Source organism: Ambystoma mexicanum, chromosome 14 (assembly GCF_040938575.1).
Source record: "Ambystoma mexicanum isolate Mex_15411 chromosome 14, UKY_AmexF1_1, whole genome shotgun sequence".
Taxonomy (NCBI): Eukaryota; Metazoa; Chordata; class Amphibia; order Caudata; family Ambystomatidae; genus Ambystoma; species Ambystoma mexicanum.
Window position 1 is genome coordinate 663,826,988 of NC_090940.1, and position 26,533 is coordinate 663,853,520.

Genomic DNA, 26,533 nt, shown 5'->3' on the forward strand with positions numbered 1-26,533 from the left:
TCGGCCGAGCCGGTACTATGAGGCCTGGAATGTTTCTGCGACATACCAACCGCCAACTGAGCCTTCGAAGGAAGAGCCTCGGCACTGCCGGTAAAAGAAGAAACTTTCTTCTTTGCCCCCTCAACAGATCTGGTGTCACCACAAGAGCAGGAACGGTGCGCTGTCACCGACAGGGCCTTGCCCGGCCCCTCAGAACTGTTGGTATCCTTAGCCTCTGTACGAGGGACCTCGGACCTAAGCCCGGTAGAAGCCTTATCGGCACGGGCCTCGAACATCCGTTCGGTAACCTCAAGCCCAGCCAAGACCTCGGGGCGTACCCCGGTTTTGTTTTTGGGGGAAGCCGAAAGAGCGGCCTCAGAGCAAGCTCCGGTACCCCACGACTCAGTAGAACTGGGTCTACACACAGCCCCCACAGGAGGGGCCTCGGAGTGTACTCCGGTGATCACAGGCCCCTTACGGAGACCCTCGGAGAAAACTCTGGTAGAATTATTAGGCCCGACAGGCACCTCAGGGCGAACCCCGGTAACAGGCTCGAGAGGAACCCGGGAAGGTATCCCCCCGCTCGGGTTGCTCTGAAAATTAAAGCATTTACCAGGCGTTTTTTCTTCTCGTCGATGAACGCCTGAAAATGAGAAGGAGGAGTCCGTCCGAACACCTCCTCCCACTGCTCCAACCGACGTTGAAGTGCCCGGACCGAAAGGGAGTCACGGTAAAAACAGGAGTCCCAACGGTGTTGCGGACCCAAACACTCTAAACAAAGAGGATGGGGATCCGCCCTCGCGAAGCGAGGGTGACACGATGAACAGTCTGGAAAATCTAGTTTAAAAGACATAGACAGACTAGTAAACGAACGCTCTTGAGAGCCAGAGAGGGAAAAAAGGGAAGAAAATCTTCTGCGGGGCAGAGCCAAGGTGGGCGGGGTTACGCAGGAAAGAGAGGAGGGACACATTTTTGAAAAAAATGTGGATGTTTTTACAAAGTGCTCCGGTCCCATCCCACAGGACGGAGAGATGTCCCATAAGTATGGAGGAAAGGGGACGGGACGTAGGAGTATCAAGAGACACACCAAGAAGTGCAAACACAGAGTCGGTGATCAGGTGATCGAGGGCAGTTCCGGGCGTACCGCAGCACTAGCGTGTCTGCATCTCTCTTTTCCAGCTAGTGGTGTGCAGCAAGGTCTTGGCGCCCAGGGCCTCACATACTCTGCTCCCCCCCTCCCCACGCATCTGCCGGGAGCGGAACGTAACACCTGCTGCCTAAAGTTGAGGTTTTCCCTATTATAAATGCAGGACTACAAGCCCCAGAATGCAATGTTGCAACCATCTCCTGGATGCAAAGTCCATCTTGGTGAATTGGGTGTAAACAGTGCATTTAGAACGGTTGGTGTGTAATGGCTTGCATAATAATGAACCTTCGTGGGAGGGTGGGGGTGCCCCGCCTTTGACGCAGCACAAGTCGAGCGGTGGCCGGTGGGGGCTCGAGCTCCTCAGTGACTCCCGTGGGCCGCGTCCAGTGGCCAGTGGCCGCCCGGCCCCCCCGCCCCGGCGCACAGGCACAGCGCACGCCGGGAGTTGTAGTTCGCCGCGTCCTGCATGGTCATCATCGGTGTCGGCGGCGGCGGCTCGGCCTCGGGGGGCGCCCAGGTAATCGCTGCCGGTGTGGCGCTCCTTCCCCGGCGGTGCACGCCTGTGCGCTGGGCCTGGCCCCCGCCGCCGGGTGGGGGCCCGGATGCACGGGCGGGCGGGCGGCGCCGAGCAGGTCCAGCTGCACAGGAGGGGCAGGACCTGCAGATGTTGCCGCCATCTTGCACAGCCCCTGCGCCTCGCGCCTTCCAGGGGTGCATGCCCCAGCGCACCCGGGCCAGCAAGCCGCGCAGCAGTCTGCAACCCCCCCCCCCCCCGCGTGCCTTCTCCGTCTGGGATCTCTAGTTCCTCCGTGCGCGCCACGTACTAGCAGAACTACAAGTCCCAGAATGCAAAGACAGACAAGGGCTGCATGACATATAGGCGTTGCAGGCAAACATCTCCAAAGAAATAGAGCTTGCTGTGCCCCCTAGACAGTGTAACTTAACGTTATAGCTAAACGTGGTCCCCCAAAAGAAATGTATTTTAGTCAGTGGAGGACTTAAAGCCACAACGGGAAACTTTCAGGGCACTCTAGCCATTAAATGCGCCTTCCTTATAATTGCATGTCGTATGAGGTAACTCGGGTACACTTCTGTGTTCTTTCTAACAACTGCAGCGTGGGTGCAACCGTCCTTGCATCACTGCTGTTGGTATAGTCTTCATCGTTGCCATGTTTGGTGAACAAAATAAACTTGTTTTAATCTCAGCAATTTGCCATTTTAAATGCCCGAGAAGGTAGCCAACCTGTGTTTCGCCCAAGAACAGCAGATCTTCACCAGGACTTGCAATACTATTTTAAACTTTAAACTCTGCCTCCTAGGACAGCACGTTACTATTGCCAACACATTGCAGCAGCTGGGTGTGAGATTCTCTCAGAGAAATTGGGAGAATTGAATTTCCTTCTTCGATTGCATTGGAGGTAGAATTGATTTAGGAGGGATGCAGGAAAAAATAGCAATGTTTGTTAATGAAATCCGGGGTTCGTGGGGGGAAGGGAGGACGTGGTATGATTGATGGAAAAACACTCAGACTTAATACTCCAGAAATCAGCAGCCTTATCATCATTAGGGTATTTATTCAGCACGGACCTAGCTCCGGGGAGCAATAGAGCGCTTTACAGTCATAGGGGCAAGACTATGAAGAGGGAAGCGGAGAAACGAGGGGGCAGGGAGCTAACCGGTAAAGGGGGGTAGCAAGCACATACAACCTTCAAAGAGACATTATGACCATATTGGAAAAGCTCTTCTCACTAAGAACTGCCCTTTGACACAGTTGCCCAGAACATAGTACTGATAGAGTTTGGCCCGCACACAGCAGGTGGACCAGGCATGTATACTAGAGCCCCACATTACATGGTCCATGCCTTTTTGTTTTTCCACTGGTAGGAGGCAGCAGAATAAGTTGAGCATTCTTCTTGGCTTTCTTTAGATGTTAAAGACGATGGACACAGCCAACCACTGCCTGGTGCTTCTACAGCAGCTGAACATGCAGCGAGAGTTTGGCTTCCTCTGTGATTGCACTGTTGCCATTGGAGATGTTTATTTCAAAGCGCACCGAGCGGTACTGGCAGCATTTTCAAATTACTTCAAGATGATATTCATTCACCAAACAAGGTACGTCTTTAGGATACTATTTGTGTAAATCCCAGTTTTGTAATATTTATTTAATTTTCTGCATGCCTTCCACTTTTATTCTGTGCTCTAATTAGAAAGTGTGTTTTGAATGCACGCAAGTCTTCCCTCTGATGGGGGGGGGGGTTCATTTTTACCTTTACATTACCAGTGTTCGCAGAGCACCCCTCTCCAAGGGATATTTTAAAAATGTTGTTCTAAAAAGGACTTGGGCACTAGTAGCAGGGTTGTCCGACTCGCAGTGAGTGGTTGTCCCAATCAACAGTTATACAAGGTATGATATATTATGCAAGATAAAGAAGGTCTGGCATGCCAAGTAGAGAACTTGTTAGGAGTTATATAATTGAGATTCACCCTATAAAGTGATTGTGTTGAGGTGTAAAGATGAACACGGAGACCCAGGCAGTATACGGTAAGTCTTCTTTATTGCGGTGCATACAACCAGGGATCAAGTCCTTAAAATAAAAAGGGGGGGAGGGAGGGTGGGCTCATCAACTAACGCAATGTGTTGAGACGTCACCAGAAATTAGCATATCAAGGTGAAATATTGATAAATTTCTATCGCACTCGTGCACGTTTTTCAGAGCTCTTCAAGGCAAGGGAGGGGAACAGGGGAGAACAAAACAACGATCTTACTAGGCCCAGTGACATTGAGAACGTGCAAGTGCATGGGAGCGGGGGAGGGGAAATGTGCATGGAAGGGGGGAGAAGTGGAGAGTGCGGAGCAAAGGAGAAACAGATCAATAACAATAAATAAATAATAAAGGCAACAAACGGTGGTAGTGCAGCCAGCAAGTGGCGAGTGCTGGGTTTAAGGCAGCAGACAGGGTAGGTCTGATAAGTGCAGGAAGAACAGGGGGGTGGACTGTATGGGTACAGATTATGCACATTTCATTAAATGAGCCTTGTATAACAAGAGCACCCGCAAGCTGGAAGTGCATTTCTGCAAGTGCTGATACGGCTGAGGCTGGCCACGCTACTGTCTTGGTGTCTATGAACTGAATCTATTTGGTGTTGATTACGTTATGTTTCTACATGAGGACCTTGACAGATGACCAGCCCTCAGCTATCCTTACATGTGGACTACTGTGTGGACTACTGATCTACTTTCCCTAACTCGTGTTTACTCACTTTCAGTGACTATTTGTGAGATCCCACCCTCTTCTCCCAGAAGCCTTTTAATCACGGGTGCGCGCGCATTCCTGAAGTGCATTACTGCAAGTGCTGATACGGCTGATGGGACTGGAGGTAGCAGTGTTAAATTTTTCATTTTTTCTGTTTTGGGAATTTTTGTTTTGGTCCTCACTTTATCCATGTGTGATTTATTTTTTTAATAAAATGTTTTATTGGTTTCATATGAAAAAAATATTGTTAATAAGAACAAGGAAACCTTTAACATTATATACATCATGTTCATCCTAAAAAACACTCCCTCATAACACAAATCATAAAATCGTATCAGCATTCACTTCCTCAGATACAACTCATCACCCATGTAAACTTCAGTTTACCCATTCCCAAATTTCTAATTCATCTCAGTCTTTAATCACAACCCCAAACCCCACCAATTTTCTTATTTGGATTCAGCAGACAATACAAATGCCAGCATTTTCATAATGGCGATTACGAGCTTGGTCTGATCCCCCTATTACACCCATTTCCACCAATCCAATGCACTGAGAGTCTCCCCCATAGGTTCAAATTCACCAAGGAAGAAGCTTCTAGTTTGTATTAGAGACTCGCAAACGGTCACCATATGCTGGGGAGTTTCCACCACCTCACTGTTCTTACAATCGCGGCATTGAGCATTTTCCAGCCCAGGGTTTTTTCCGGATCCACTGAACCTCCCTAGTATTTAAGATGTTCAAGCGACATCGAAGTAGTACATCTCTGTATCTAGGAGAAGTAGGCAATTCACAGCACCACCCTCCGAAATTAGCGATTTCCTCGATTGAAGGCTCTCTCATTGACTTAAGGTGGTAATCTAGTCCTGTAACATCAGTTTTAAAAAAACTTGTGCTGCATTATGCATCAGCATTTACACCTCAATGTCATTTCCCTTCAAAAAAGCCTCAACCTTTAATCTCCAAAGTTCTAAGTGTCTATCTTGTGTTTTTTTTTTTTTTTTTTTTAACCTGAATCACAAACCGCTCACTCACAGTCCATAGCACACTTCCTATAGAGTGCGGCTGTTTTCCATAAAGCCATCGACTGCAGACACTGTAGTCTGAGTTAAAATCTTATCGCACAAGATGGCAAACTATTTGGGAGTTTCAATACCTTCCTCCAAAACCGACCCTCCAGTTTCTCCCACCACAAGCAAGATAGATGAAGGGTAGCCTCTGCTCCATAAGTTAGAATTTGGGCCACCCTTTGCTTGTAGAAGGAGATAGTCGGAGCTAGTGTAAATTTCCCAAATCTACAGTGAAAAGCTCTACCCTGGTTAGCCAGTGATATCAGCCTTGACCGCAAATATTGGAGTTGGACTGCCTCATTTCTGCTCTTATTTATCGTAACAGAATCGACAATTGTGTCCACCATGCACTCCTATTTTAAGAGGTTAAAAAAGTTCTAATTGTGTTTCAGTAGCAACAGATTGCTTTTAATAAACTTAAGGTGCAGGGGAGATAACAGTCAACCCTGGCATATGGGTTGTGAGACAAAAGTAGAACAAAATAAGTTCCTAAATGAAGGAACTCCCGTCCCCTGCACACTTTCACAAGCTGAATAGGTGAGCCAAACAGTTAAGGTTTGCTTATGAGCATACTCTAGGTATGTAGCCTTTTTTTGTTGAAACCAACAGATTATGGTCATAGATAGTAAACATCAAAACTTGATTTTGGATAATAATTCTTCTTTAGAAAACAGTTTTTCTTCAAGTGTAGTTTTTATTTTGCAAGGGACCCAACGCGTTTCGAGAGAAATATCTCTTCTTCAGGGGCATATTCAATTGTTCAGTTAATCATATCTAAATAAAGATTACAGAAAAACATATAATTACTTATGTGGTGGTGTGTCCAAATAATTTACATTTCGTAAAGTAAAGATAATACCATCTCATTGGTTACAGAGTTTTAAAGTACCTTAGTGTCTTAAATACATATATTGGATTCATTTCCTAAACAAATAAACAATTAAACCTCAATTGACACCCCTATCTAGCGGGCGTCATGATCATTACTTATGTCCTTGGATTTAGTCAAAAGTTGGGGGTACTGTATAGCGTTCACTGTTATATTGAACCAAATTAAATGTATACATACTCATTGTTCATTGCTCTAGATTGTACATTGTAGTGAGAGTCCTCATTTTGATGTTTGACATATAACATACGATAACGCATAATAGAGACGGGTTTCATTGTGCTAAAAAAGGTGGGAGGAGGTTATCACATCTTACCATTTGTGTAGGTTAGTTAGAACCCAGAAGGTGGTTAAATGAAGGTAAGGGATCATCTGAAAGGCAGGTAGAATAGGCAGTATGTCTCGTGTGTCCGTGGCTGTCAACTCGGCCACTAGTGATCTAAGAGAATCACAAATAATAATGTTAGCGTATGTGGAAGTCTTAACTAGTCGCCTAGAGTAAAAAGGGCATTATTAGAGGGTATCCAGGTCTATAATGGATTCACACTTACCTCTAGAGGATGAGTAAAGTGGAAGAAGATCCTGTAGCTGCCGTATCCGTGTGTGGATATGGCTCACAAAAAACGTCGGCCAAATAGAGGCGCCGCGTGACATCATTAAGTTTTTACGTTACATGACGTCACTCATGTAAACATGGTGACGTCATGCGTGCGTGCGTCAGTGCGAGAGTAGTTGAATAAGTTAATGTTGGATTTCAAAGAGGTAAATGATGAAGCTTACCTAATTGTACATATGGACCTGAGTGCCAATTCTGGTCTTAAGGTAACGTGAGAACATTTTTTTAGTTAAAATTACATTGTAATGTGGTTCCTCTAAAGGTGACGCGATTCATGAAAAAAATAGTGATCCTGAGCAAAACAGTGTGTCCACCCGGTATTGGGGGGAGGGAAATGTGTTTGAGAAGTCTCATAGAGCACTGGGAGTTGAATGAAAATGTAGAATCTTGGATCTTACAGGATGTATGGTTAGATATGTAGGGTATATTTACTAGTAAAGTTATGGAAGTAGTGTGAGAGAAACTAATGTGTATCTGAATACTAATGTTTCAGTATAAGTATGTTTAGGGCTTAGACAGACAAAATATCATCATGAAACGGGTACTCTTCATAATGTATATAGGGGATCTCCAATATTTTAAGAGTATTCGCCCATTAGAATAGTTTAGTAGACCAATCGTACAACGAGCATAACATTTTTTAGTTCACAATATAGTTGGTGACCTTTTACTCTTTTTTTTTCTGTCTCTTAATGATGAGATTTACAGTCTACTATGTCCAAGGTCAAGTCCAATCGTTACATCCTATCACATCAAACATATATTGTGTTTTATCAAATGGAGGAAAAACTATTTTTAGTTTACATACTAAAAGAAAACCATCATTCTTGTTTTTTAGCTTTCAATATTTGGACATAGTATCAAGGACTGGTTTTGTTTAGGTACTATATTGATTTTGTCCCAGGTGGGGTATCTAGAGAAATGGTCCCAAGTAAAAGTCTTCGTTTAGACCCAATGGTGTCATAGCATCCAATTTGTGTATCCAATACAACTCTCTTTGGGCCAATCTTTTGGCTATGTCTCCTCCTCTGGGTGCAGTTCGGATGGCTTCAAGAACCACCATTCGGATTTGGGAGGTGTTGTGTCCATTTTCTTTGAAGTGTCTTGCCACTGGGGATTTGATGTTTCCTGTTCTTGTGTTGGACTTATGCTCAGTCCATCTTTCCCGCACCTTGCGTATTGTTTTACCAACATAGTATTTCCCACATGGACATTTCAGTGCGTAAATTACATTTTTGCTTTCACAGGTTGCAGTCTTTCAGCATAATTTTCTTACCGCTGTTGGGATGTCTTATATGATCTCCTTTGATCAGATTTGGGTAATGTTGGCAATTGAGACAGGCATAAGTGCCTGTTTTTTGTTTCCTCAGTGTTTGTTTGTGTGGATTTTTTCATTCTTTCTGCCCTGATAAGGCTATCTTTGAAATGTTTGCCCCTCTTGTAGGCTAACATCGGTGGATCTGGAAATAATCTGTTCAAGTTTGAATCCGATTTTATGAGATCCCAGTTTTTGTTGATAATTCTTTTCACCTGATAGCTTTGGCTTGAATATTTCAGGGTGTGAATGAGTCTTGTATCACTCCTGGGTTTCTCCTGTAGTAGGTTTTCTCGAGTCATTGTACTTGTCCGTAATATGGCTTTGTCAATGATTTCCTCTGGGAATCCTCTTTTTTAAAATCTTTCTTTCATGATTGCCTGTTCTGACTGTAAAGTCAAGGGATCAGATGTAATTCTTTTCAAACGGAGAAATTGACTGAATGGTAGATTGTCTTTAAGATGTTGTGGGTGGAAGCTGCCAAAATGTAACATGCTGTTCACATCGGTAGGTTTCCTGTATATGTTTGTACAGAATTCGGTATTTTTCCATTCTACTTGTACATCCAGGAAGTAGACACCTGGTTTTCCAATTTCTAATGTAAAAGAGATTCCTTCCTTGGTTCATATGTACAATTAGGCAAGCTTCATCATTTACCTCTTTGAAATCCAACATTAACTTATTCAACTACTCTCGCACTGACGCACGCACGCGTGACGTCACCATGTTTACATGAGTGACGTCATGTCACGTTAAAACGTAATGACGTCACAACGCAGCACCGCTATTTAGCCAGCATTTTTTGTGAGCCATATCCACACACGGATACGGCAGCTACAGGATCTTCTTCCACTTTACTCATCCTCTAGAGGTAAGCGTGAATCCATTATAGACCTGGATACCCTCTAATAATGCCCTTTTTACTCTAGGCGACTAGTTAAGACTTCCACATACGCTAACATTATTATTTGTGATTCTCTTAGATCACTAGTGGCCGAGTTGACAGCCACGGACACACGAGACATACTGCCTATTCTACCTGCCTTTCAGATGATCCCTTACCTTCATTTAACCACCTTCTGGGTTCTAACTAACCTACACAAAGGGTAAGATGTGATAACCTCCTCCCACCTTTTTTAACACAATGAAACCCGTCTCTTTACATAGATGTGTTATCGTATGTTATATGTCAAACATCAAAATGAGGACTCTCACTACAATGTACAATCTAGAGCAATGAACAATGAGTATGTATACATTTAATTTGGTTCAATATAACAGTGAATGTTATGCAGTACCCCCAACTTTTGACTAAATCCAAGGACATAAGTAATGATCATGACGCCCGCTAGATAGGGGTGTCAATTGAGGTTTAATTGTTTATTTGTTTAGGAAATGAATCCAATATATGTATTTAAGACACTAAGGTACTTTAAAACTCCGTAACCAATGAGATGGTATTATCTTTACTTTAAGAAATGTAAATTATTTGGACACACCACCACATTATAAGTAATTATATGTTTTTCTGTAATCTTTATTTAGATATGATTAACTGAACAATTGAATATGCCCCTGAAGAAGAGATTTTTTTCTCGAAACGCGTTGGGCCCCTTGCAAAATAAAAACTACACTTGAAGAAAAACTGTTTTCTAAAGAAGAATTATTATCCAAAATCAAGTTTTGATGTTTACTATCTATGACCAAAATCTGTTGGTTTGAACAAAAAAGGCTACATACCTAGAGTATGCTCATAAGCAAACCTTAACTGTTTGGCTCACCTATTGAGCTTGTGAAAGTGTGCAGGGGACGGGAGTTCCTTCATTTAGGAACTTATTTCCTTCTTATTTATCGTAACCCCCAAGTATACCATGGATTCCATTAATTCCAAAGGGGTCCCCGCCACTTTCCACTTATAGTTCTCAATCTTTTTGCCCGCCCCCTTAATAGCCAAGAATTTTGATTTAGCAATGTTAATCTTCATGTCGTTCTCTTTTAGGTAGACTTCAAAGGCTTCAAATCGCCTCTGTAACCCTATCGGAGTCAGGTCCAAAAAGACCAGGTCGTCCGCAAAGAGAATCCACGGCACCTCTACTCTTCTTTAAAAAATAAAATAATATTTTTTTTTTAGGGGGGGCAACGCTCTTATCCCTCTTGTGAGACGGCCAAATCGGCTATGTAGAAGCAAAAAAGCAGGTGTGCCAATTTAAGCCCACGAAAGGTAGAGATCTCTGAGACAATATCTTTGCTGTCAGTCGGATTCTAACCAACGTGTCATTATATGGGGCTTTTATAGCCTCCAACAAGTCTCCCGGACATTCCCAGGCCTGCAATTTTGCCCATAGTTTCTTTCTAATGACACCATCAAAGGCCTTCTCAAGGTCCATGAAGGCCAGGAAGAGGGTATTACTATCCTACAGGGCCCTTTCCTTTAAAAGGTTTATGATGAAGAGATTTAGGGCCGTTCCCACCCCCTTCACGAATCCCGACTGTCTAGGATCCAAGATCCCACAATTTTCTGCCCATTTTCTTAAATCCCTTAGCAACAATGTTGTGAACAGTTTACCAATTAAATCCAGCAGGGCAGTCGGGCGGTAGGTTTTGGGCTCCGCCCTATTGCCTTTCTTGAAAATGGGAACCATATTCGCCTCCTTCCATGATGGTGGGATTGCTTTATTTTCCATAATTTGTGCAAACATGATTACCAACATCCTACCCTTAACTTATCCTTGTGTGATTAAGCAATATGGTGTGTTGGTTATTTTAGTGGCTGGCCTTTTGTGTATGTCAACATTATAAACACTTATGTCAACCATGCCGTCGCCTGGAAAAATAGCGCGTGCCATCGCCCAAGCAAACATAACACCAAAGAACAAGTTACTTCTTACCTTGTAACGTTCTTTCGATGGGATGTTCCTCCAACATATTCCTTATCTTTGATAATTCGTCTCCAGCTTGCTGGCCTCTGAAATTCTTTCTCTGTAGAGGGCGCTGCGTGTCGACGTCCGCCGAGTCGATGTCCCTCGACAGCCACCGTATCGGTGCCGACGTCTCCATGCCCATAAATAGCCACGCGTGGCGTCCGTTGCTCAGTTCCGTTTTGTAGCATAAGATAAGTCATGCCTGAATTGGTTATTGACCTTGAAGGAGCGTAAGCTGCAACCACAAGGGAAGTATTACTGCGGGGATGGATGGGAGGGGCGATAAGGAATACGTCGGAGGAACATCCCATCGAAAGAACTTTACAAGGTAAGAAGTAACTTGTTCTTCAAAGGGATTGTGTCCTCCAACGTATTCCTTATCTTTGATAGACTCCCATAGCAGTGGCATGTAATTGGAGGTGGGAGTAATAATGTCATGTATCCCTTTTAGGAATGAACCGCATGTAATACAGCTTTTCCAAATCTGGTCTCTTGACTAGTGGAGGAATCCAGGTTGTAAAATTTTGTGAACGTATGTGCGGACGACCATGTGGCAGCCGCACATATGTCTCGGACCGGTACCCCTCTTTGAAGGGCCGAAGAGGCTGCAATACCCCTGGTTGAATGAGCCCTAAGATTTTGGGGTGGCTCTTTCCCTGCCAGTTTGTAACATTCCAGAATGGCCAAAATAATCCACCTGGAAATGGTCTGTTTTGTTATGGGTAGTCCCAACTTGTGACCTGAGTATCCTACAAACAGTTGGTCTGCTTGCCTAATCCTAGCCAGTCTGCTGATGTAAAAGCTCAGAGCTCGCCTTGGGTCCAGCCTATGTAGCCTTTCTTCCCCTTTCCCCGGATGGGGAGGAGGGTAGAACGAAAGTAAGGTAATTTTCTGAGTAATATGAAATTCAGAAACCACCTTTGGGAGGAAATTAGGCTTCACCTGTAGGACAACTTTGTCCTTATGGAAAATTGTATGGGGGGGTTTACAAGAGAGAGCTTGTAGCTCTCTCACCCTCCTAGCAGATGTTAGTGCTACCAATAGGACAGTTTTAAGCGTGAGAAATCTCCGCCAACAAGAGTGGAGTGGTTCGAATGGAGTACCCATTAGGAAGTTTAAGACTAAATTTAAGTCCCATAAGGAAACTTGGAATGGTCTTGGAGGATAAACATTAGTTAATCCCTTGAGAAATTGTATTACTAGAGGTAGTTTGAAATACAATGGTTCCTCCGCAGTGCGCTTGAAGATTGAAAGCGCTGCGAGATAGCCTTTTACAGTGCCAACTTGAAGGCCTGAGTTTGCCAAGTAGAGTAGAAACAATAACACCGTTGGTGCACCACATGAAAAAGGGTCGATATTCCCTTCTCTACACCAGCTGCAAAATTTGTTGCAGCAGTATAAAGACTTTCTTGCTGGCCTTCTGGCCCAAAGCAACACCTCCATGACGTCATCAGGGAGGTCCCAATCCTTGTACCTCACCCTTTCAGAAGCCAAGCGTGAAGGTTGAGGGTTCTGATGTCTGGATGGAGAACCTGACCTCCCTTCTGCGAGAGAAGATTCTCTTTGAGTGGAAGACGGATTGGAGGGCAGATGGACATATCTAGAAGGTCCGGGTACCACGTTCTCCTGGCCCAGTCTGGGGCAATTAGGATCATGGTTTTCCGGAATCTTCTCAACCTCCTGATCATTTGAGGAATAACGGGGACTGGTGGAAACGTGTAAAGGAGTGGGAACTCCCAGTCCACTACGAACGCGTCTCCTAGAGCTCCTCTCGGGGGAAATTCCCTTGAACAGAATAGATCGCACTTCCTTTTGGTGCTTGTGGCGAACAGATCCACCTGAGGGATTCCCCAAAGGGCGAAGCTCTCTTCAAGGACTTCCTGAGCTAGCTCCCACTTGTGGGAGACTGTGCTCTGCCTGCTCAGAGCGTCCGCTGTCAAGTTCTTCTCTCCGGCTAGGTGGACTGCCGATAGAGAGATTCCTTCCTGAATTGCCCAAAACCAGAGCTGCATTGCCTCTCTGCACAGTGGCATTGACCCTACGCCTCCTCTTTTGTTGAGATAGTGCATGGCCACCGTGTTGTCCGTCATTATCAGGACATTTCTCCCCCTGTACTGATGGCAGGAAAGCTTTCAGCGCTAGTCTGATCGCTCTCAGCTCTAATAGGTTGATATGTAGTCTGGACTCCGATGGAGACCAACGACCGCTGATGGTCAAGTCGTTGGCATGGGCTCCCCACCCCGTGAGTGAGGCGTCTGTGACTACTGTTATCTCCGGCCATGGTTGCCAAAACAGTTCTCCTTTCAAGATGTTCTCTGGATAGGCCCACCATTGAAGGTCGTGGGCTATCTTGTCCGGAATCCAGGGGAGATCTGTCATTCTCTGCGACCACTGGGTTCTCAGTGCACACTGAAGAGATCTCATTCTCAGGCGAGCCTCTGGCACAAGGAAGATGCAGGATGCCATGAGGCCTAGCAACCTCAAAAAGTCGAAGGCTGGGAGACGTTGGGCATTTTGGAACTTGTTGACCATCTGCAGAATATCTTGAGCCCTCACCTCTGGTGGCGAGGCTTTTCCCAGGGAAGTGTCCAGGACCGCTCCAGTGAACTGGAGTCTCTGTGATGGTATCATCTGTGACTTCTTTAAATTGAGGGAGAAGCCCAGTTTGTGAAGGAAGTGGCAGACATAATCTAGCTGGATCTGAGCTTGTTCCGAAGATACAGCCCTGATCAGCCAATCGCCCAGGTAGGGGTAGACGTGGATCCCTTCCCTCCTTAGACTCGCAGCCACCACCGACATTAGCTTGGTGAAGACCCTCGGGGCGGAGGTCAGCCCAAATGGCAGAACTCAAAATTGATAATGAGAGTCGCCAATTGCGAACCTCAGGTATTTCCTGTGTTTGAGATGGATTGGCACATGGAAATAAGCATCCTGAAGGTCCAGAGATACCAGTCCTGGAGCTGGAGGGCCTGAAGGATCTGAGAGAGAGTTACCATCTTGAACTTGTCCTTCCTGAGGAACTTGTTCAATTCTCGTAAGTCCAGGATGGGTCTCAGTCCTCAGTCCTTCTTTGGTATGAGAAAATAGGGGGGAGTACCAGCCCTTCTTCCTGTCCGCTACAGGTACCGGTTCTATGGCACCTTTCTCCAGCAGGTCTATAATTTCCTGCAAGAGGAGCGGATCTGGAACTTTTAGAGAGCTGTGCCCTGGTGGATGACTCTGAGGGATGTGTAGAAAGGGTAGGCAGTAACCCTGGGCAACTGTCTCCAATGCCCAAGCATCTGACGTTCTAGCCTGCCATTCCGTCAGATGGTGAGTTAACCTGCCCCCTACAGGTGCTTTGTGTGGAAAGACCTCAGAGTGGTTTGGGGGCGGCTGATGCAGATGCCGAGGGTAAAGAGGCACCTGCTGCTGCTGCGGCTTTAGTACTTTTGACCCGTCCACCTCGGGTGGATCTCCTTTGGCCTCTTTGAGCCGGCTGTCCTCTGCCTTTCCCGAATGCAGAATAATAGAAGGACTTTCCTCTTCCAGAGGTTCCTGAGGGGCGAAAAGGAGTTTGGCGGATTGCAGCAACGATTTTGCCGCTGCTTTAGATGTCTGCAACTTTTCCAGACTGTCATCTGCCTTTTTACCGAATAAAGAAGAGCCGTCAAAGGGCATATTCAAAAGTCTGGCCTGTACATCTGGAGTAAAGCCAGACTTTCGCAACCACGCATGCCTGCAGATTGTCGTACTTGCCGCCATGGCCCTGCTGATACTGGCAGCGGAATCAATGCCAGTCTGAAGTGACTCGCACATGGCATCTTTGCCATCTTTAATGTTAAGGAAGGCTTACCTTTCCTCTCCTTCGGGTATGCAGTCAGCCGCTGATGAAGCACACTCCCACAATGTGTGACTGAACCTGGCGAGCGTACAGGTGGCGTTGATGGACTTCAACGCCATACTACAAGCAGAAAATACTTTTTTTTGCCATAAAATCGTACCTTTTGTCATCTCTATCCTGTGGGACAGTAGGGTAAGCGGACCTGCTGCTTGATGAAGTTGCCGCTTGAACCACCAGGCTCTCTGGAGTCGGGTGTTTTGATAAGTATTCAGGGTCAGCCGCAGCTACCCTATACTTGGCTGACAATCTTTTATTGACTGCAGGGATAACTTCAGGAGTTTCCCAATTAGATGAAATCTTTCTTTGTAAGGCTGCATGGAAGGGGACCACAGGATCCTCCTGTGGACCTTTGTCTAATATGTCTGTCAGGTCATCCTGTTGAAAAACAGGTGAAGGCGCAGACCAACCCATAAATTCAATAATCCTTGCCATCAGGGTTCTATAGGGTGTTTCGGCATGTTCCCCTGGGTCTGGTTTAACAAATTCCACTTCTGGGGAAGTGTCCAGCCCACTTGCCTCATGTAATGACTCCTGTAGGTCTTTCAACCTTCTTTCCTCAGAGGTGAAATCCTCTGAAACAGGTAGTGTGGTCCTCTGCAACCCGAAGGTTTCCTGGTCAGAATCCACCCCTTCTTCATAGATTGAAGATAATCCGGGGTACTCTGACCTCGGAAATGGTGTAAAACCCATTTCTAAGGCAGAAAGAGCCAAACTCGTCATTATTGGGCGAGAAAACGTTGATGTCGTCGACGCCGATGTGACAGGCTTCGAAGGCGCCGAGAACGGCGTCGAGAAAACTGGAAGGGCCTCGAAGAACTCGAGAGGATCGGGATCCTACTCGAGGATGTCGAAGACGGTCTCGGCGTCGTGCCGGAGGCTCTTGGTATCCCCGTTGGCTGTGAAGTAGCCATGGTTTTCTCTTTCATCGGCGTCGACGATAGCGTCGAGTCGATCGACCGATGCGTCGAAGAACCCTTCGACAACGGCATCAATGGCGCCGATCCATGCTTTGAAGGGATCTTCGACGGCGTCGAAGACGGTGCCTTCTTACCCGATGGCCCGTGGCGCTCTCGGGTGGAATCTTTCGCCGGGTGCAGCGACTCGCGGCGTTTTGTTTTTTTTGGGTTTTTCACCCGGGGTATCACCCTCAGCTGTCTTCGAGGGGGTCGAGGCCGCTTTCTCGAAGACGCTTAGCATTTTCTTCCTGAATTCCTTCCACTCAGCCTGAGAGCTGTGTTTTGTGGGGCAGGAGACCCGTTCTGGGGAAATAGAAGATGACGAGAAAGGGGATCTTCGTCTCTTCTTTGAGTGTCTCGATCTCGACGAATGGTGGGAGCTACTTCGAGATCTAGAATGGGGATGCTTTCGACGGCGAGGAGACGAATGCCTCGACTCAGCCGAAGAAACTCTCGAGGAGGTTTTGACTGACTTACCTCTCTCGAGCTTCCCCTTGCGCTCCTTCAAGGCTTTCGCCGTCATGGACATGCAGTCCTCACACTCCGAACAATGGTGCTCGGCTCCCAAGCACCCCTAGCAGATCCTGTGTGGATCCGTTATCGACATTTTTTTTACCGCAGTCTCGACATTATTTGAAGCCGGATCGCGGCGTTGTCGGTTCCGATGAAGCCATCGGGAACAAGTTGGTATTTTCGAGTAAATCTAGACGGTTTTATCTGACTGAACTGAGCAACGATATTCCGAGGCCCCACGAAGCGCGGAAAAACGGAACTGAGCAACGGACGCCACGCGTGGCTATTTATGGGCATGGTGACGTTGGCGCCGATACGGTGGCTATCGAGGGACATCGACTCGCCGGACGTCGACGCGCAGCCCCCTCTACAGAGAAAAAATTTCCGAGGCCAGCAAGCTGGAGACGAATTATCAACGATAAGGAATATGTCGGCGGACACAATCCCTTCGAAGTGTTCTACACATACTGTTAAGCTTGTGCGCAGTGTGAATGTTTCTATGCCTGCAAGGGCAATTTCGAACACCAAAGACATAAGGAAATTCTAACCGGGTCCTTCTGTTCCCCTCCTTAACAGATCTGTCAATAACAATGTTGCATCCCCTTAATTTATCTCTAAATGAACAACAGCGCGATGGGGATGAAGTACAATAGTGCCTATTAACCTTTGCACGCCGTCTGATTCGTTGATGGCGGCAAAGGTTGACATTGACTCTGCTGCCGCCAATGAGCTGAAAGTGCAGACGGAAAAACTAAATTGATTGAATGTTGCGGCGTGTATTCATGACAGAGCTGACAATATTCAAAGAACCTTGCATTCCACTGTCAATGTACCCTGGGTTTCAAATGTAGTCTTTGATGAACTCATGTGTCCCAACTCTACTTCTGTGGCGGCGATTTCCATAATGTCATCGCCGTTGCAGAAGTTAGATGATATAATAACTACCAGTTCCCCCCTCGCTATTGTCGCAGTCCCCAGTGATGTTTTCTAACTCTGTACATGAGGTCTCTGTATCTTCTCTTTCCTGTGCGCAGCCTACACTGAGGAAACCTAGGATTTCTGGACGTCAAGTGGGTGACTCTTCTATATCTGCTGCGCTACCGTTTGCTGAAATCTCCTTACAAGCCATGAATACGGCTTTGTTCTCGCTCGCTAAATTGTACGAAAGTCTGGATAACTGACTTTGTGAGCAAAATGTCATGTAAAAACAACTTATGGAGGGAAAATTCACCCCAAGCATTCTTACAGATGCGACCACTATGACTGATAATGAAATAGTGTTATTCGCTAATGAACACATTATGGACAGAATAGATGTGACGTCAGTGCCTGTTCTTGTGCCTATAATTGATGACAACGTGAGCAGTGCAAAGCTAATAAACTTAACTGAATTAGACCCTAAAGTTATTACTCTTGGCAAAGCAGTGAGACCTGAGGGTTAAAGACAGGAAAGTAACTGTGCAGCCTCTGACTTTGGGAATACGGTGGGTAGTACAGCAAATGCTGATTCCAACTTCCAACTTGTTGGGAATATAGATGGTAAACCAACTTTTACTATCTTTTCCAAGCTAAGTTCCGACAAAGCTTTGGAAAAGCTGAAGCTAACCGGCAAGAAGAGTAAAAATATAGCCACTCCTGCATCTCAGTTTAAGGAAAATTCTCGCTTTTTTATTCACTCGCTGACTTTGCCCCCTAAAACGTCTAAATTGGCTGGATTGGTAGTAACAAAGAAATATGCCAATATAGCTAAAAATAAAAGTACAGCCATAGCCAATAAATGACTACCTAATAAGTCTGGCACCTTATGCGCCACTAGATAATTTGGTTGAAGATGTTCAAAAAGTCTCAGTGTCAAACACGGCACCGGCCACCTCTCTTATAAAAGAAGTGGCTGGATTGGGCGCTCCTGGACAATCCCAATGTTGTCTGGTGGAGGCAAATAACACATATTTCACCTTGGACGACAGACGTAAGGAGATTGAAAAATCAGTTCCTCTTTTCATTTCTTGTCCTCCTGATGTGCTTAGTTACTGACATCTAGAAACTAAGGCTCCCCTTAGGGTTCCCTTGGGCCCTGCATATGCCAAACGGCGGAGATTGAAGCTCCAACTAATGATTTAAGTCACACTTACAAACCGAAACATATCAATTGTAACTCGACAACCCATCATACTTTGATCCTCCAATGTAGGTGGGGTGACTTTCCCCATGTATGACCTGAATAGGTCATCGGTCTTAAACATCATGGAAGACATCCCCAAGCTACAAGACATTACGTCTAGTGACTTATCGCAGATTGAATTCATTCACCACTACGGCACCACGGTAGTAAGATTATGGATGGCATCTGGAGTTGTCAGAAATACCAGTTTGGCATGTTTGTGAGGGTCTACATAATATGGGATTCTTATTGCTTCACCAGTCGAATCCGGTGCCTCCAATTCCTATTAAGATGAATCAGATTCCATTGCCAGTACAGAATAAGCAATGGTTCACAACTCCCTTGTCAATTTCTTGCTTGTCAAACTGTCCTAATAGACTACATATATATATATATATATATACATCGAAATCTATTTGCCAGAATGGTGGGCTTTAAAATGTGTGCTGCAAACTGTAAGCGATGGCCACATTCTTGATTTGACATGGTCCCTCCCTATATCAGAGCAGCAACCCATAGTCCATTACTATGGTCCTCAATTGGCTATTTCAAACCGAGACAATCATTTTAGATAGATGTCAGACAATGATCCGATTTCAGATGCTCCTTCTTATTCTGACATTTCTGGCACAAGCGTCTATGATAAATCGGACATATGGTAGGTTTTCTTTGCTTCCTGTATTGCCATTTTACACACAAAAAGCTATGCCGTCTACCATTTATGGTGCTGAACCCCGCAATTGGCGTGGTCATGTGTATTGGACCGCTATGGAAGGTTCCTTTTGGAAAAAATAGTTTCTATTTGTATTCTGAGGTTCGAATTGGGACTAATTTCATTATATGCCATGTATATGTGGAAACTGTAGTCTTTATAGAAAATGCATGATGAGTTGTAAACCTAATTCACTGTTAGATGTATTGGCCAAATACCAAAAAAACAGATCACAGGAATATGAGTACATTGTGGTCCAAAGTCCAAGAGTTTCTGACAGCAGCCTATGTTTCTGACCATGTACTTGTACATAATCCAAATAAGGCAAAGAAAAAGATCTGGGAATGGGATTGGATTAACACTCGTGCAGAATGTTTAGACCTGAAACATCTCAAGGTTTACACCTGAGTAGATAAAAAACCCCCACAAGGGCCTGAATCATACGTGTGTAAATTCCCTTCCGTGAAATATCGTGATCTATTTATTAGATTCAGATTAAATATCTGGCACTCCAAAGAGATATTGGCGAAATGGCACTTAACTCTGGCTAGTACTAACATATGTTGTTTTTGTAAAAACTCGGCTGAACCAGAAACCCTTATTCATCTCATTATTGACTACCCCAACTTATTTTGTTAATGAAGAAATACTTTGAAATTATTTTTGATGGATATAGATTGTTAACATCAGAAGCACTATGGAATGCCTTATATAATCGGTGAGATTGGCGATAGTGAACTACCTATTAGCACTCAAGTTGGAAGAATTTTAGATCAGTTTTACCATGCTCTAAGAGAGTAATAATGATTAATTTCTAAAGGCATTATGGATTTGATTTTAGTTTTTTGTATACTTTTTACATTGTTCTAACATGAATTATATTGAAAAGTTGTTTAAACAACTAAATCAATAAAATAAATAAATGCATAAATAACCACCCAAATTGAACAGGACGAATAGCATTTGCCTTACTTAAAATCAACACACACACAAAACCAAGAGAGGATATTTTCTTCTTATAGTGTTTTTGAAAACATTAAAAGGTGTGCATGTTTTAACCAAAACAAACGTTTTCCCTGGAACATGCAGTACCGAAATGGGACATTTCACCTTTACTTGTTTGTTATTTTTCATCAGGTTGTATAGTGCAGTGGTGAAGTGTCCAACCTGCAAACCTGACGACTGCGGTCCGATCCCTGAGGTCGTCTGTAATTAAATTTAAGGAAGACTTTCAATGTTTCTCATTTTAGCTGGGGGGCACTGAGTCTACTTTCTGAAAAAAAACGTGTGTACCCTCGTCTTTAGTCCTGCATACCGCTCTGCGCGTAGGCAGATGGTAAGTAGGTAGTCAATAGGTGTAATAAATATAAAGGGTAACCTGCACCACCACTCTGGTAGCTCTTCACTCAACCTTTCTCTAACCGTCCCTCACAGAACACATCCACAGCATTCCACGCTGTCAGACCTGTGGCATCACACACACGCATCAGCAGGTGCCCACTACAGATTGCTATGTGTAGTGCTGACTTGTTAGAGGCTTGAGAAGTAGCTATAAATACAATCTGTGAGTTGTCAAATGAACTGTATTGTAGGTAAACTTAAAGCATTGAATCAGTGTCCCGGGAGGATAGCTCAGCGGCAACATGCTCGCCTTGGAAACAAGACGACACAGAGCAACACAGGTTCGATCCCCGGGTCCGCGCTTAGAAACCTCTGGGTATTAAGCGCGTTATAAATAACCTATCATATCATATCATATCATAACCGCATGGCCTTTTCCTGCCTTTGTACATTGATGTTTGCAAGTAGTATATAATGCCTTTTAGTCAGATTTTGTATGTACCATGGGATTCAAATTTAATTGTATTATTGTTAGAAGCAGTACTAGTGAAACATGAATAATGGCTAAAACAAACTGCAATGCAATATTGATGAACTGAAATGTAAGCAATCAATCATAGAAATATTTGGCTTAGACAGCACAACAGCACCTTGTGGTTTTGGGTAAAGGTTAAATAGTGGTCTTGTATTTACGTGGGACAAGAATGAGAAGCAATAAGCACTCCGGAAGGAGGACCCACTAACCCGCTAGTCATAACTGCGACTTGTTGCCATCTGAAAATAGACCAAAGCAGACGTTTAATGTCTAATCCTACTTGCCAGTGGTACATTCTAGGATTGGGAGGCATAGCAATATTAATTTATTTCTGTTAACTGTTGCCTCAGATTCTCTTCTGTAACCATATGTGGTGTATCGACAAGAACCACATTCATTGAAAAGTTTCTTACATTTATGTCTTCTCAAATAGGATAGAGATGAGATAGATGCCCACAGGAGCTAGGGGCTTTCTCAATAACCAAACAAGAATGCACTTCATGAGTTTGGTCTAAACAGTGTGGGGAGAGAATAAATAATAATGTGATAGGTTAAATCCTATCATGGGAATACTGGTGTGCCTAGATTTTCAAAATCAAGTGCAATTTCGGGGATATTGTGCCCGGACACTTCTTTGACAAACAATCTCTTCACAGGGAAATAGCACCCTTTGTGCCATTTGTAATCCACACCATAAAGATGGTGTTGGGCATGCTGCTTACTGCTGCAAGGTTATAGTGCATTATGAAGGTTAAGGTGCCTTTTTCACTAAAGGATTGTTCACCTTCTCCCAGTATTGACTCATACCTCAGCTCTCATCTAAAACCTGACATGGACCACACTGGCCTGCTGGAACCTTCAGTTCTTGGGCGGTTGGGATGGACCATGTCCTCCCATTCTCTTCAGGGTGACCAAGGTGATCTCCCTCGTTACTCCTGTCATTGCAAACAATTTTCTCGCAACCTTTGACACAGCCTCTCTGTCCAAGTGATTAGCCTATCCTCCTCGGCTAATTTTCTAGTCCTAATGGTAATCGTCCTTGTGATGCTGGAAATGCATCGGAGGGACAGGGCCTCCGTATCCTTGTCCTTTACAGCTTTTTATTGTGTGTTCTGTTGTGTTTTCCGCGCAGGAATTCATGTGGGACTCCTGGCGGTGCAGCTCTCTCCTTTGGTTTTGGTGAACGGACCCATGGTATACCCTTATGGCACCCATGGATGGGGGTACAAGCCTGTGCCCCTAGTATATGTTTTTGGACACCTGTGTTTGGCCACAGATCATGGTACGGGCTGGTGGCAGCTCTGTGCTGAATTGACTGGTGGACTGAGCGTCCTCCATTTTGGGATGCACAGGCCCTCTCATTGGAATCGGTAGATTCCTGATGGAGACAAGATGGCCCCTGCAGCCTCTTGCCTTCCATCGCCTGTTACCTTGATCTTCCCGAAGTCCCGGGAAGCCCTGACTCTGCCCCTTCCCTTGACTGGCTGTTGGGTGGAAGTTCCATATATGTTAGTGTGGGGAAGTGCCGACCAGACTGGCTGGAGCCTTCCCAATGACTGTATGTTGTGGGTATACCTGTGGGTGGGACCTGGATGAATGGAGTGCGTGGCGAATATGGACTTCTTGTTGTGGATGTCTAGTTTCTGGTGTTTGACACAATGACTGAGACAGCCCTGCCCGAAACTGGTATGAATGCATTGTGTAGTGTTGAATGGCGTGGTACTTGTCCGAATCCACATTCTCTATTGTGAGAGTCTGGATGGAGAAGAATGGCCTGAATGCACCGTGTGCCTGATTGGCTGACAGACTGCTGAATGCCCTTCGTAGTGATTGGATGCTTAAAGTGTGACCCAGCGGAATGAATGGGAGAGCAACAGTATATCTGGGGACCTCTCACTGCTAGGAATCGTGTTCAGAAGTGTTCAGAGCTGAAGTCCAAACTACGAAGAGTAACTGGAGTGAAACTGACGCTTGACCTTGAAGCCCTGCTGGAAGAGAAGAATTGCCGTTGCTCTTCTTCATCAATGTTGTTCCGTCTCCAAGGACTGACCCAGAGAGGACCCAATTGTGCACCAGCTGATCTTTGCCAAAGCTCCCTGGTAGACAAACCTACGACAGGCTGCCGACCGGGGACGGGGACTGTCGCGGAATCCAAAAGAGAAGCGCCCGGACTGTTGTCCGCCACCGTCGACGACCGGAGCTGCCGTGCTCCCGTTGCCTAAGAACTCTTGAGCCAAGGACGCTCTTGTCTGCATCATCGCCCGTCTTATCCCGCTGGAGAAGGCCAGGCCGTCGACATGGCAAAGAGTATCCACCGGTGGGTTTCCCGCCACCCAAAGACCACAGACGCCGACGACTCGACGCCCTTGGTGGGCCACAGTTCTTCAAACTCTTTGCAGTCCAGAACTACCGACGTTGAGGTGCCCCACACGCTTCTTCCTTGCAGGACGTTTACGCTTCCCCGTCGACGAGCACCGCTAGGAAAGAAGCTGTCACTTCACTGTCGTAGCTCACCCTGTTCTCCGTCGGACGTTCGAGGACCCGTGACTCCTGCCTTAAAGGGAGAGCACTGCAAAAGGGCTGTCGATTCGCTGACTAGGAACGGCAGGTACTTTGGGGTTGCAGAACTATTGGAAACTCTTTTGTGAACAATATATGGACTGGGCTTGTGATATATCTTTATTCCACAGGTTGCCCAGGTTGGGGGGGATCTCCACACAGAACTGTGTCTAGGTATGGGGGCCAGTATTCTGCCAATTGTTCTAACCAACTGCTTTCCTCTTATATCTATTGTTGGTTTCCGTTACAAACTGATTTGTGTGACATTTAACCGTACAGTTGATGCACATTAAAGAGATCTAATAGTTACTGTGGTACCACATAGAACTGTATATTTGCCATTATAGATAACCGAGTACAAAGTGAGTTATTGTGATATTGTACATAACCTTGAATATTAATTATATAAAGACTGTGTTTTAACCGATACAGTGTGCGGACATTCCTTTGTGGGTGTTTGGGGACTACACTGTACTTAAGGACCAGCCCGCATCACCTTCTGAGAAGCTAGGCCTTGATTGCTCGTCCATTGCTACCGTAATAGAAAATCTTGGCTGGGGTCCTCTGTGCCTCTCCTCTACCATATAGAGAGCAGAAGTACAGACACCCCCCTCCGGTCCTTTACAGTCCTCCTCCAAGTTCTCCTGCCAAATGATAACCTTCCTCCTTTCCCAACAAATCTCTTCAATTGGTAAATCTCCAATTTGTCCTCAGAAAAGATCATCTTCCTCCTCTACCAACCACTCTTTTCTCAGATGGCAAAACTCCTCCTTCAATCTTTCCTCTCCTCTCGACAATCTCCAGTAACCACCTTCCACTTTTCCCCGCAACTCTTCTTGCTTGCCAATCTCCTCCAAACTTCCCAGAGCTCCTTCTCAAACATCCCAGATTACCACACTTAGGGAGCTGGCACTTGCAGTCTGGAGTTGATTCGCCTTTGAGTGTAGCCTCCTAGGGCGCACCTTGTTGTGGGGGTGGACCTGCCTTGTGATTGGATCATATATCTGAGATTATATGTGTTAAGGGGAGCAGGCCCCCAGGTTACTTTAAGGCCTGCCACCATTTTCGATTGCATAGCGGTGGTGAAGTTATGGTGGTTCTTATCTGTGCCCCTCCGACACCCTACTGGCATGTCCTATTCTGATTCGGGCCTCCCTAGATGCCGAGGCAAAGCCTTGGTAAGCAAGAAGAGTCAAACGTGTGTACGTTGAGGAGAAATTGTCCCTTCATGTCCCCTGAGATACAAATGACCTGTGAATTGTATATTTGTTCCATTTGTTTACTTGTGAGGGATGCGCATAGACTCCTTTCTCGAGCCTGCCACTGGAGTTCTGTGAGGCTTGAGACATTTTGCTGGCACTTCTCCCTGTCGATTTGCAGAGGCGAATAGTGTCTCCTAAGAATCCCCACTGAAACTGGGTGAATAAAGGGTAATTTTCTTAAATGGAAGTGGTTGAATTTTGTTTGGTGTGGGGTTTTTTGGTCTGTCTAGTGGGTGGAATTGGTGTTACAGACTTATTGTTTGGCAGTTGCCAAAAGGGTCACGTTTTTTGGCTTTTCCTAGGTAGTCGGAGGAGGGGGTTATGGAGTTAGTGTTCCTGTGACTGCTCGATGTGTTAGTGCGATGATCCAGTGAGAGGGGCCTGGGGATCCTCCGTGTCCTCCCTCCGGGTCCTACATCCACAAACCTACGGTGCATCTGGCCCCCTGGACCACCCCACTGTTGGTCCTCAAGGTTGTGCAGGGGACGTTGTCACACTACAGACATAAGGTATTTGTATTTGTTTTCACTAAGTCGATGTGTGATGTAATTTGCAATGAGTGTCGATTTCAGGAGGGCGCGGCTAGCAGCCATGGAGTGAGGGTGCTTGCGAACTGAGCTCCTGCCCGATCCTGCTAATACTCCGGAAAAAAGGCAGAAATGCACTTTGGAATTGAACATGTTTTATGGCCTGACCTGAAGGCATGAACAGTGAAGGAGTACTGTGTGCCAAAATGATCCCACGCAAGCGAACACTCTTCTGTAAGCCTTTTGACTTGTCGAGCCTCTGGTGAACAAAGGAACAAAATGGCGTTGATCGGTATGGAATCACTGCAGAGAGGAGAGCTACAGTGGAAGGCAGGCGACGCTGTCGCAAACACTGGGCCGGTGAGGCAGCCCGTGAGGAGCAGAAACGTTGACATCCGTGTGGCCGGGAATGAATGGAATGCTCCGATGAGGCAGAGATTGCAGCGCAGTGTCCCTGCAACATTATGGCAACATTGTGGCAATGATCACAGAAGCCGAGCGCTGAGAAAGTCAGTCGGCGCCCATCAGCGAATTGAGAAAGGCAGACGAACACCAGCTGTGACAACGAAGCTGAGTGTAGAAGTGCTCAGCGAAGAGGAGAAGCCTAACGGGCACGGCCACCAGCCGTAGCCCGGGAAGGCACGCACCGAGCTACAAACTTGGCAGGGGAGACTGAGGCATACCGCCTGAGGCCAGTATTGCGGTAACCATCCCTCACAACCAATACTGGGTGCGCAAGCCAGAGAGGGACAGAACCCTTGACATTCGTGAACGAAATGCCCCGATAGTTCAAAGGTTCCAGTGCGGTTTCTCTGCAACATTGTGTCAACGGCAGCAGAAGCCTAGCGTATTCAGAAAGGAGGGGTCCCGTGGGGCCACACACTGCGGGCGAA

At 45.7% G+C, this 26,533-nt stretch overlaps 1 protein-coding gene across 1 annotated transcript in view; it reads left to right on the forward strand.

Annotated features, from left to right (window-relative positions):
- Window positions 1–1,493: 1,493 nt before the first annotated feature.
- The window catches only part of ZBTB25 (zinc finger and BTB domain containing 25), a 64,631-nt gene continuing 39,591 nt past the window's right edge, over window positions 1,494–26,533 (forward strand). Inside the window, exons 1-2 of the mRNA XM_069638216.1 lie at window positions 1,494–1,643; window positions 3,054–3,238. Coding sequence (XP_069494317.1) covers window positions 1,593–1,643; window positions 3,054–3,238 — 236 coding nt within the window. The 5' untranslated portion in view covers window positions 1,494–1,592. The remainder of the gene's footprint in view (window positions 1,644–3,053; window positions 3,239–26,533) is intronic.